Source organism: Apodemus sylvaticus, chromosome 19 (assembly GCF_947179515.1).
Source record: "Apodemus sylvaticus chromosome 19, mApoSyl1.1, whole genome shotgun sequence".
Classification (NCBI taxonomy): domain Eukaryota; kingdom Metazoa; phylum Chordata; class Mammalia; order Rodentia; family Muridae; genus Apodemus; species Apodemus sylvaticus.
In genome coordinates this window covers 35142831-35155511 of record NC_067490.1, presented here as the reverse complement: position 1 = coordinate 35155511, position 12681 = coordinate 35142831, and the positions used below count along the sequence as shown (strand labels likewise).

Sequence of the window (12681 nt, the reverse complement as noted above, 5' to 3'; positions counted from 1 at the left end):
CTATAGTATCTATTATAAGTTTAGGAGCTGTTTACTAATGAAAATGGAAAATGTTTCTCAATGCTAGCATCACAGCTTGTCTTAGTCAGGGTTCTCTAGCGTCAACAGAACTTACGGAATGTCTGTTAACACAGATCCATGCATGGCCCTTCGGCTTCTGAGGATCTCAGAATATAATGCTGAGGGAAAGTCCAATGTATCAGTACATGTAAGCATTCAAATAAAATTAGGTGAAACTTAAACTCGTCCTACACGCATCACACCAACAGTGCCGTCTCATGGCTGATCTCTCCTAAGCTTTATCTTTCTTCCTGCTGACGTCACATACTTAGCCAAATGTCTGGCACACAGACTACACTCCATCCACAGGTTGAATTGAAACAAGCCTTACAATTTTGTTGTCTACTTAAACAGACAATTTTAATTAAGATGGTTATGGCTAATTAGAGGGAACTCATAATGAAACATATAGACAAGACATAATGCTCAGAAATGCTTCCTCTATTGAGAGCTAAGAAACTCTGTGACATTTAACTATACTGTCCCCTTCTCTGTATTATCAGCACTTCGATCTTACCAAAATATACAGACTAACACGTAGCTAGGGCTAAGTGAGTGAAGGGCGGACAAAAATTACTAAGGAGATTTAGTCACTGAACCTTGTTTACAAAGGCCAACACAATTAAGAATGTTTCTGTCCCTCTTTAGATTCTTCCTGTTCTTAACTAGACACAGACCTGAGGAAATCCCAAGGCTGGAACTCATCCGCCCCAAAATGGCAGAAATCAACCAAACAAGAACCTTAATTCCTAGTACAAACAGAGTAACCGCATCAGTTTTGAGACGCCTGTCTCAGGTTGGTTGAGGTAAAACCAACAAAACTATTTAAGAACAATCTCAGTGCTACTCAGGATTTCTGCTACAGCAGCTGAATTTAACCCCAACAGATAGCAGAACGAGAACTTGTTTATGTTATATCTTTAATAGCCTTTAAATATATTTATACAAACATCTGAAAATAGAGTATTTTCTATCCTATCAAGTGGGCTTTGACTTCATCAGATGCTACTGGTGAATATGACCATAAACTTCCGATTCCCTGGATTTTCACCACGAACACATTTTACAATCCATTTCCCTGGATTTACACGAACACATTACAAATCGCCTGTCCGTCCACCGACACACAGGTGCGCATCCTGTATTACTCACCAACTTGGCCTTAATGGCACCAGAGTCAACGCTCTGACCAGTTTTGGCGTGAAGCTGAAGCTGAGCGGAATGCAACTGTAAAAGCTGGTCGTGGACTTCCTTCTCCAGGACAACTTTCTCCGCTTGAGTCTCTGTCAATTCAGACCGCAGATCCACCAACTGTGCCTGATAAAGCAACAGAAAGATATTAAGGGTCCTTAACTTTCTTGATTATTATTATTATTATTATTCAAGAAATGATGAAGAGATAATAATCCTTGAGATGAGAACCAAAACACTAACCGACTGTTAGCTGACCAAATTATCCATCTAAACCAACGGCAGGTCTGTCCGAGACAGATCTTCAGTGGGTAAAAGCACATGCTGTGAACAAGTCTTTGATCCTTAGGACTCACGTGTAAATAAGCAAATAAAAATGTAACAAACAAATTAAACTGACCAGACACCAAGTGTGAAAGATGTATGTGGCAAGAGAACTCTCCTATAAGAGTCTTCTACTAACACAGGTTACTTCCATTTTACACAGCTTACATTATTAACCAACCCTCAAAGTCTTCTCATCTCTATCTTCAAGGCTTTTACATTACAGAAGTGTGGATATAGAGTTCCCCTTCCTGTTCAGACAGTATGTATCCTGGGGGTCCACCAACGTCATTATAATGTTAGTGGGGTCACTCATTCAAATGGTTTCTAGTCCAAGCTGCCTTGAACTGGCTATGTAGTGAGGATGAACTTGAACTTCTGATCCTTCCATGCCTGGGGATTGAATCCTGGTCCTCATGTGTGCTTAGGTAATTCCTCTATCAACCTAACTACACCACCTGCCTTTTTTTCTTTAAATGTTAATTGTGTATATTCCGTGTACTGTGTCACAGAAAGACATTTTCCTAAAGCATGTATGAGCTTATGCGTGCCCTCCACTTCTCCAGCTCTTATGTTCCTACAACCCTTTTCACTGGACTGCTACACAACCCCAGTCACATAGTTATACAAAATAAATACACAAACACTCCTTAATAAGTAATAAATTTATTCAAAAACAAATGATTTATCACTTATTAAAGATCAATAATAATTTGCATAACAAGGTATGCTTGTTTATTTTTATACAGTTCCCAGCTGATGTCATACTGTATAAGACACAGGTAGTATATACGTAAGCTTAACTTGTAGTGGGTGGGCTCCGTGTGGCTGATGACAGCTATGAATGCAGTCCAACACCAAATGGTAAACATCCTGAAAACATAAGGTTGTTTTTGTTGTTGTTGTTGTTTGCAACTTGATTACATGGTTCTCAAATGTGTACTTCATAGATGACAACACGTCTGTCACAAGGTTGGCCAACCTTAGGTAGGGTACCTTCAACATCTTCCAGAATTGAACAGTATTTTGACTTGACAACTAACTGTCAATGTAGAGACTAAGGTTCAGCATGCAGAAATATGCTTGGGACTATTTCGGAAGTTGCTGAAAATGCTTTCCTCATCCCAAGCCAAAATTCATCTAAGAATTAACAAATTAATAATAATTACTATTATTTTTAAGATTTATTTTCATTTATGTGTGTGGTCTAGATGTGTACACATCACATATGTGCAAGTACCTGATGAAGCCAGAAGGTATTGGATTCCCTGGAGCTGGAATTACAGATGGTTATGAGCGACGTGACGTGGGTGCTGGGAACTGAATCTCAGTCATCTGAAAGAGCCGATAGTGCTCTTAAACACTGAGCCATCTTTCCAGCCTCCAGAATACTCGTTTCTTTATTTGTATGCATGTAAATGTCTATGTGCATGCTACAACCTGTGTGTCGAGGTCAGAGGACAACCTTGGGTGTTGGCCCTCTTAACCCTGACCTTGAGGTACAGTAACTTGAGGCACTGCTGCTGCATTGCATATTCCAGGGTATCTACCCTTGAGCTTCTGGGGAATTCTCCTGCCTCTGCCTCACATCTCACACCATAGACACATACCACTATGTACATTGTTGGTTCAAGGGATCTAAACTCAAGTTTGAGGCTTATAGCAAGTGCTTTTTACCCAATGAGCCGTCTCCTTGGCTCAACATTTACTTTTTTAAGGAAACTAAAGTCACAGCAATTTTTGAGCTCTAACATTGTAACACGTTGTAACCCAGAGATATACTAATGTGAGCTTTACATGCTGAAGAATGATGAGAAAATCTTGTCTTCGTTTTCTGTAAGCCAGCAGAAGACTGTATATGCTGTAAGAACTATCACTCATAACCTGCATCTTGGCCTGCATGCTTCAGTCATCAGTACTGTGGGTTGCAGCAGCGTGCCAGTGTAACATGCATGTGGACTCAGAACCAAGGCTGCGATGAGGCTGTGTCATACCACAAGGGCAGGCACTGCCAGAACACCGTGGGTTCAATGTGTTTGGTTCTGAATTAATTTTTGGTTGCTGCATGTTCAAAAAGCTTCAATTGGGACCCTCACATTCAGTTATGTGACCTCATATAGGAGCTCAAACCTCATTTTAGGAAGCTGTGGCTTTTCTTTTGTCTGAAAATTACCCTCTGTGCCGTGTAGCAATTATTTTAAGGGCCGAGTGCTGAGATCAGAGTGAGCTTAAGCATCAGAGCTGAGTGCAGATCTCAGTTATAGCAGAAAAGCCCCTCAAGAGGGCTTAGTCACTCCACCGAAGTGATCCACTGCTCCACAGCTGACACTGTTTTACACACACTGTGTGTGGCCCTTACGTTTGCTCTGCCCAACTAGCCAGCACCTGCACTTTTCTTTCCTATTCAACTCAAAAGAATTTTAAACTTTACCTTTCAATTCAAAAATTAAAAGGCCGTAGAACTATACTGTCACAAAAAAAACAGATGTAGGTAGTGCATACAGAATTAGCTCAGCTCCACGGAAAGTCAACTTACAGGAACAGTGATCGATCTGCTGCCATGGATATTTTATAAATGGAAATAAAGGATTTTATAACATTAGGAACATTATTAGGAAGACTTGAAGCATTGTGCCATACATTCAAAAATTAAGTGTAAAACGAAACAAAAATCTTTCCAAAGTGAAGCCACTGATGCAAATGGTTAAGATTCGGGAACAGCTTACTTAGGAGGAAAGAAGACAAGACTTAAATATGCTGATCTTGGTGTAAATCACAATATGACCTGAACAAAAACTGCCCCATAAAAGCACGAGAGAGAGAGAGAGAGAGAGAGAGAGAGAGAGAGAGAGAGAGAGAGAGAGAGAGAGGGGGGGGGGAGGGAGAGAGCGCGCTGAGGCTTGCACTGGGACTAGGAGCAGATAGATATACACTGATATCCCAACACAGAGTTACATGAAGAAGAGAGTGTCAGGGACTGGGGCTTGGGGAATTACTTGTCGGGATGGTTGGAGAGGGAAAAGAAAAAACATCAGATCAGAATGTGTAATGCAAAAAAAAACTGTCGCATGTGATGGTTAGTGTTAAATGCTAATTTGACAGAATTTAGAATTAACTGGGAGGTGTGTGTGCGTGTGAGAGAGATCTTGATTTTGTTAATTCATGTGGGAGGACCATCATAATTGTAGGTAGAACCATTTTCTGGGTAGAGGAGCTTACAGAGTATAATACAATGCAAGCAAGTAGAGCACTGCACACAGGCATTTACTGGTCTCTGCTTCTTGGCTATGGATGCAATGTGACCAGCTGCCTAAAGCTCCTGCTGTCATGACTGCCCCAAGCCAGGATTGTAACATGGAACTCATACAGACGAGAACCTTTCTTCCTTAAGTTGCTCCTGCTATAGAAGAAATTTTTAATTTTTATTTTGTTTATTATCAGAAGTAGGCATGTGGGGGTCAGAGGAAACCTTTGTCCAGTCGGTTCTCTCCGCTGCTTTGACATGAATTCTGGGATAGAACATAGACAGCTCTTCAGGCCTGTGTGTCACGTGCCTGTGCCCAGTGAGGCTTTTTTGATGTTGCTACCAGTTTTAGACAGAGCTGATAATAGCTCTGGCTGGTCTGGAACCACAAGAAGACTAGGCTGGTCCTGAATTCAGAGCTCCACCTGTCCCTGCCTCCCCAGTGCTGAGATTGCAGGCCGTGGCCCCATGTGTGGCTCCTGTCAGCTATCTTATTACAGAAAAGAAATAGAAGAAACAGAAAAGAAACCAAGACCCTGTTTCTTTCTTTCCTTCCTGTAGATGCCTCCTAACTCAGGCCTTCTCGTTCTCTGTATTGTCACTGTTGGTGATGCTGAGGCTAGACCCGGGGCCTCCTGTATGTTAGGCAAACACTGTAACACTGAGCTACATCCCCAGTGGTCCCTTCCTTTTCATAACAATTTTATTCAGTGTAGCTTACATCAGAGCAATGCACAAATAACATATAAGCAAAAAAAAAAAAAGTGTATCTATTTAATGAGCACACAATTAAAAAAAAAAGAGCAGTCTGTTTTTTTAATTTATACAAATGTAAATACAGTGTACATTTTCTGGCCTTTAACATCAAGAGTGTGTTTAAGATTCACTTATACTCTATTTTCACCTTATGTGATTTTTCACTAAGACAATTTGTCAATTTCTTTTACTTTCTTTTTTTTCTTTTTTATTCGATGTATTCTTTATTTACATTTCAAATGATTTCCCATTTTCTGGGTCCCCACTCCCCGCAAGTCCCATAAGCCCTCTTCCCTCCCCCTGTTCCTCCATCAATTCCTTCCCACTTCCCTGTTCTGGTATTCCCCTATACTATTGCACTGAGTCTTTCCAGAACCAGGGGCCACTCCTCTGTTCTTTTACTTTCAATGGGTACCCTTTTGATGATAAACATGATACTGATAAAAATTACCAGTCGATTGTTAAATACTGAATCTACTATTCTGAATTGTATCTAGGAGGAAAATTCTGGGTTACAAAATGGAAAGTTGTTTTGTGATTGGTCCTAAGACTTGTATAAATGCCAAGTTCTTGGATGTTCTCAAGTCCTTTATATAAAATGACTAGTATTTATATATAAACTATGTACTTCACATACCTTGAAGCTCTAGATTACTTATGCAAATGTCATGAAAATATTTGTTGAAGTATATTTTTTATTTTTCTTTTAAACAAACGTTATTATCTAAAAACAAAACAATATAAACAAAACAAAACATCACACACTCAAATTAAGCAGACTCAAATTCTACACAACTGAATGAACTTAAGAACTATTCTACATCCAGTAAAGAGCTAATATCCAATATATACAAAGAACTCAAGAAGTTAGACTCCAGAGAACCAAATAACCCTATCAAAAAGATGGAGAATTCTCAACTGAGGAAACTCAAATGGCTGAGAAGCACCTAAAGAAATGTTCAACATCCTTAATCATAAGAGAAATGCAAATCAAAACAACCCTGAGATTCCACCTCACACCAGTCAGAATGGGTAAGATGAAGAACTCAAGGGACAGCAGATGCTGGAGATAAGGATGTGGAGAAAGAGGAACACTCCTCCACTGCTGGTGGGATTGCAAGCTGGTACAACCACTCTGGAAATCAGTCTGGTGGTTCATCAGAGAACTGGACATGACACTACCGGAGGACCATGCTATATCACTCCTGGGCATATACCCAGAAGATGCTCCAACATGTAATAAGGACACATGCCCACTCTGTTCACAGCAGCCATATTTATAATATCTAGAAGCTGGAAACAACCCAGATATCTCTCAACAGAGGAATAGATACAGAAAATGTGGTACATTTACACAAAGGAGTACAACTTAGCTATTTAAAAACAACGACTTCACAAAATTCACCAGCAAATGGATGCACCTAGAAATTATCATCCTGAGTGAGTAACTCAGTCACAAAAGAACACACATGGTATGCACTCACTGATAAGTGGATATTAGGCAAAGAGCATGGAATACCCATGATATAACCCACAGACCACATGAAATTTAAGAGGAAGGAAGACCAAAGAGTGGATGCTTCAGTCCTGCTTTGAAGGGGGAACAAGATAATCAAGGGAAGTAGAGGGTGGGAGGATCTTGAGAGGAAGAAAGGCAGGGGAGGGGAAAAAGAGGAGCAGAATCAGGTATGGGAGGAAGTGGAGATGTGCAGAGGGTCAGGAAACTGAACAGAGGTGTGTAGCAATGGGGGATGAGGAACTGGCAGTAGCAATCAGAGAGTCCCAGATGCCAGGAAAGCAAGAGCCTCCCAGGACCCCACGGGGATGACATTAGCTTAAATACTCCACAAAAGAGAGGGAGAACCTGTTAAGACCATATCCAGAGGTTAGGCCGGGTGGGGCCACCCACCCACCTCTAAAATTCTAACTCAGAATTGCTCCTGTCTAAAGGAAATAGAGGGACAAAGAGTGGAGCAGAGACTGAAGGAAAGGCCATCCAGAGACTGCCCCACCTGGGGATCCACCTCATATCCACACCAAACCCAGACACTATCGCTGAGGCCAAGAAGTACTTGCTGACAGGAACCTGATACAGCTGTCTCCTGAAAGGCTCTGCCGGATCCTGAACAATAAAGATGCAGATGCTCACAGCCAACCATTGGTCTGAGCTCAAGGAGCCCAATAGAGGAGCTAAGGAAAGGACTGAAGGAGCTGAAGGGGCCTTATCTGGCATCAATGGGAGGGGAGGGCCTTGGCCCTGTGAAGGCTTGATGCCCCAGACTAGAGGAATGCTAAATGGGAATGGGTGGGTGAGTGGGGGGGGGGCACCCTCACAGAAGCAGAGTAAGAGGGGGATGGGAAAGAATAACATTTGAAATGTAAACAAATAAAATATCCAAAAATTAAAAAAGAACTGTTAAGTCGGGCGGTGGTGGCGCACGCCTGTAATCTCAGCACTCTGGGAGGCAGAGGCAGGTGAATTTCTGAGTTCGAGGACAGCCTGGTCTACAGAGTGAATTCCAGGACATCCAGGGCTACACAGAGAAACTCTGTCTCGAAAAAAAAACCAAATCCAAAAAAAAAAAAAAAAAAAAAAAAAAAGACCTGTTAGAACTGGCAATAGGACAGAAGTTATAAAGGTTAATGTTAAGAGTACATACCTAGAAGTGAAAATTCTGGGTTCAGTGATATTTCTACAACTAACTTTTAAAGGAACTTGACTTTCATACTGACGTCACAGAAGTAGAACCATTCTGTGTTCCCACCAGCAATACATGAAGACAGGGTGGAGACAAGAGGATCCCTGAAGCTCATTTCCCAGACAGCTTAGCTTCATTGATGAGTTTCAAGCTCAAGGAGAGACCATGTCTCAAAACCAAATAAATAAAGTTGGAGGGCTGGGGAGCTAAGTAGGTGTCTGCACAAGTCTGATAACTAAATTCAATCTCAGAGCCCTCATAAAAAGCCAAATGTGGAAGGACACACCCAAAATCCCAGGACCCCTAAAGGGAAACAGGAGCAGAGAGGAGAATCACCTGCAAGCTAGAGGGAGAGCTAGCCTGGAGTATGCAACAGCAGCAGAAAGAACAAGACAGATGTCTCCTCAAAACAAGGCGAGGGCAACCTGAAGGGTGGCACATGTCTTAATCACAGCACCCGGGAAGCAGAGGCAAGCACATCTAAGCTGGAGACCAGACTGATCTACAAACTGAGTTCCAGGCCAGACAGGGCTTCACAGTGAGACCTTCTAAGTTGTCCTCTGACCTCCACGTGAAGACCATGATTTATGCCCACTCTTCCACCATCCATAAATCGATAGTAAGATTTTTTTTTAAGGTGGAGACTGGTCAACACCCCAAACACACACACACAGCCCTCCACCCCCATCCCTAACTCACACACACACACACACACACACACACAAGCAGATTTGGTTGAAAATTTCTAAAATCCTGAAAGTATAACCCAGACATTTTGGATCTTAAGCTTATTGGTGTGACACCCACACCCATACTGGATATTTGATATTTTATTTGCTTATATTTCAAATGTTATCCCCTTTCCCATCCTCCCGTACCCTGCTTCTATGAGAGTGCTCCCCCACCCATCCACCCACTCCCCTCACTGCCCTAGCATTCCTCTACACTGGGGTATCAATAAATAATACTGTAGCCTGGAAGCAGCGCTCTGCTCTGTGACCTGCCTGCTTCAGTTTTCCAGCCAAGGGGATAGTCTCTCCGGTTGGCATTTGCTGGTGACTTCTGTCTGACCTCCCTGGAAACTGTCTGCCATACGGGAATTTTTCCACACGAGACGTGAGAAGGTCCTGCTATTTTAGCTTACCTTATTCTGAAGTTTGTGAGGGTACCTTCATACCAGTTTTGTTGGAGAAAGTGCCCTTGGGTTTTGTGATTTCAGCTTCCCTCTTTTAAGTTAAAAAAAAAAAAACTTTTTTTTACAAAGGTTCTTTAATTATAGTCTTCTTTAGATCACAAATTCTCACTTCCTACTTTTGTTGTAATAGGAAAGCTGTGATATTTTAGACTAGCACTGCAACAGAAGCAGCCAGATATTTGATTTAAATTTTTTTCTGATAACTACATTAAGAAATAGCAGCCAGCAAGATGGTTCAATAGGGATACCTGCCATCAAATTGATAACCTAAATCAATTTACTATACTAATTTATACTAATTGATAACACCTGGGGACCCATATGGCGTGAGGGGAGACCTGACATGGCATACAATCTAAAAATGTTTAAAAAAAAAAAAAAGTCAGATCTGGGTGTCTGCATGTGAGTAAGAAATAGTAACAATTAGGATCTGAGGCCAAATACAGACAGACACCCCTCACACACACCACAAGTAAAAGGGGGAATGAAATACATTTCTGTAGTATGGTTTACTTAACACAACATATGTAAGCATAATCAGTGTAACACTTACTGAGTTATTACTTTTTATACCGCTAGGTCCATTATGCAGATATCTGTGCAACATATCTAAATCAGAATTAGCTATATTCCAAGTACACACAACAGCCACATCACACGAGTTAGTAACTACTGTACAAGACAATGCAGTCAAATCTAGACTATTTCTTATGCCAAATCTGAAATCTCACTATGATTTAAATGCTTAAAGAGATAATAGTAGGGCTGGAGAGATAGCTCAGCAGTTAAGAGCACTCACTGTCTATTCTTCCAGAGGTCCTGAGTTCAATTCCCAGCAACTACATGTTGGCTCACAACCATTAGTACTGAGATCTAATGCATTCTTCTGGTACGCTGGTGTACGTGCAAATAGAGCACTCATATGCAAAATCAATCAATCAATCAATCAATCAATCAATCAATCTTTGGGGGGCAACATTTGAAAAAAGAGATAATAGTAGCAGCAATTGAATCCTTATATATAGTGAACATATGTAATATATAAATAGAGCAGTATTTCCTTTCCATTGTTGTCTACATAAGTATGTAACAGGTTTTGCTTTTGATTTTTCAGCACTGGGGATCAAACTTGGCCCTGTATGTATTAGACAAGCTCTCTACCACCAGCCCTAAGTGACAGTTTAATCTCCTTGATAACTCCTGAACAGCAAAACTCCAGGAAGAAAAAAAAAAACTTACCAGACTGTAAAGACGTTTATAGGCCTTATTCAACAAATTATCTACCAAAGAAAAAATTATAAAGATTTAAAGTCACATCCCACTAAACACTGTTCAGTGTGCACTTTGAAGCCTGTTTTTTTTAAATTATAAGTGAGCCTTGTCTAGAAAGTCCTTAGTAAAATAAAAACAAATCAAAACAAAATAAAAAACCAAAAAACCCTATAGGATTCTGTGACCTCTGAAATAACTATAAAAAGAAAACAAATATTTCCCTAATATATGTACTCTGTGCAATATATGTAGCTTGTATTTAGCCCAGCATACCCAAGAAAGTTTAAATTCAGCTATTTTAATCTACATTTTTAAATCTCCTTTCATACTGTTGCTTTTCTGTTTTGACTTTTTCTTTGCAATGTCTTCTAATGCATTGTTTCATTCTTTGCATTTTTTGTAAACTAGAAGTTGGAACTAACGTTTTTCAGCCTTTCTAATAAGAACATGACTAGACCATGTATTGTATTAGCATATATGTATGTGTGTGTATATATATGTGTTATCTAGTTATCTATTTTTTCTCTTTTAATCCACAAATAGCATGATGTATCGATACATACAAAATCTATGTTACTAACAAATAGATTCAAATGAAAAGTAGATCTAATTACCTCCAAAAAGGACAAGAAAAATAGGGCTGTGAATGACTGGGTCTGCAATTTGAATGTCATGTATTACATGGGTTCACTTAAACGAAGTAATTTCTTCACATTTTGCTAAACATAAAAATACTGGGGCTGGAGAGATGCTTCAGTAGCTAAGGGCACTGGCTGCTCTTCCAGAAGACCCAGGTTCAATGCCCAGAATCCACATGGTGACTCACAACTATCTGTATCTCCAGTTCCAGGGGATCCTATGCTCTCTCCTGGCCTTCACAGGCACCAGACATGCATGGTTCATAGACATACAAGCAGACAAAACAACCATATACATAAAATAAAAAATAGAAGATGCAGGCATCAAAATCTGAAGTGCTATATTATATCTTTAGAATAAGACTGCTTCAAATTTACTCTAAATTCTATAATATTTAGTAACTTCTTTCTTGCCTAAAATGTAAGCATTCTGCCTAAGAAAATTAGTCATGGAAAAACTTTAGGTTATTTAAAACTCGGTTATTTAAATTTTCTACATATTATTTAATGGTCACCCTTTAACACAGCAGAACTCTAAAAAGGGACCTACAAGAACACAAAGACTATAACTACGACAAAGTTTAGGTAATACAATCAAAGCTGCATGTTTTCTAAGACTACCTAGGTGGTCAGTGGCTAAGTGGTATTCTGACATCCAATTCTGATTTCTAGGGCGGCACCGTGGAAGTATCAGTACCGAGCAGGCAGCCAGAGGAAAACTGTGTCTGTATGTGGTTAGTGTGCCAATAATGTCCACACTCCCACAAAGCAAGCATCTACCTACCATATGGCAGGCGTGTACATTATCTCCACTTATCATTCTTAACTTTTTTTTTTACAGTTAAGGAAATGGAAATCAGGATTTAAATAGCTCATCCAAGACAGACAGCCAAATAAACTTGAAACTAGTTCAAACGTTAAAAGAAAAATTGCTTAAGGATCTTTTCTCATTGTTGTAGACCATACATTTGTACCCTGTCAATGAAACCTTTTACTCAGAACAAATTCATTAAAGATATGGTAGTAAGTTTTCTTGTGTGTCACTACTTTTTTATTCAAAGTGAAATGATACTCCACAGTTCTGCTTCAACTGTGTACGTGTTACTTGAGTGCATACAGTAGTGTCTGAGACTCTGTACATGCATACAGTAGGGGTTTTTGTTTGTTTGTTTGTTTTTTTGGTTGTTTTTGGTTTCTTTTTTCAAGACAGGGTTTCTCTGTGTAGCCCTGGCTGTCCTGGAACTCACTGTGTTGACCAGGCTGGCCTGGAACTCAGTAATCTGCCTGCCTCTGCCTCCCAAG

General features: G+C 40.2%; 1 protein-coding gene across 1 annotated transcript in view; it reads right to left on the bottom strand.

The window, feature by feature from the left end:
- Positions 1-12681, bottom strand: part of Gopc (golgi associated PDZ and coiled-coil motif containing) — a 42881-nt gene that overhangs the window by 17558 nt on the left and 12642 nt on the right. Inside the window, exon 2 of the mRNA XM_052163507.1 lies at positions 1213-1377. Within this exon, the coding sequence (XP_052019467.1) occupies positions 1213-1377 (165 nt within the window). The remainder of the gene's footprint in view (positions 1-1212; positions 1378-12681) is intronic.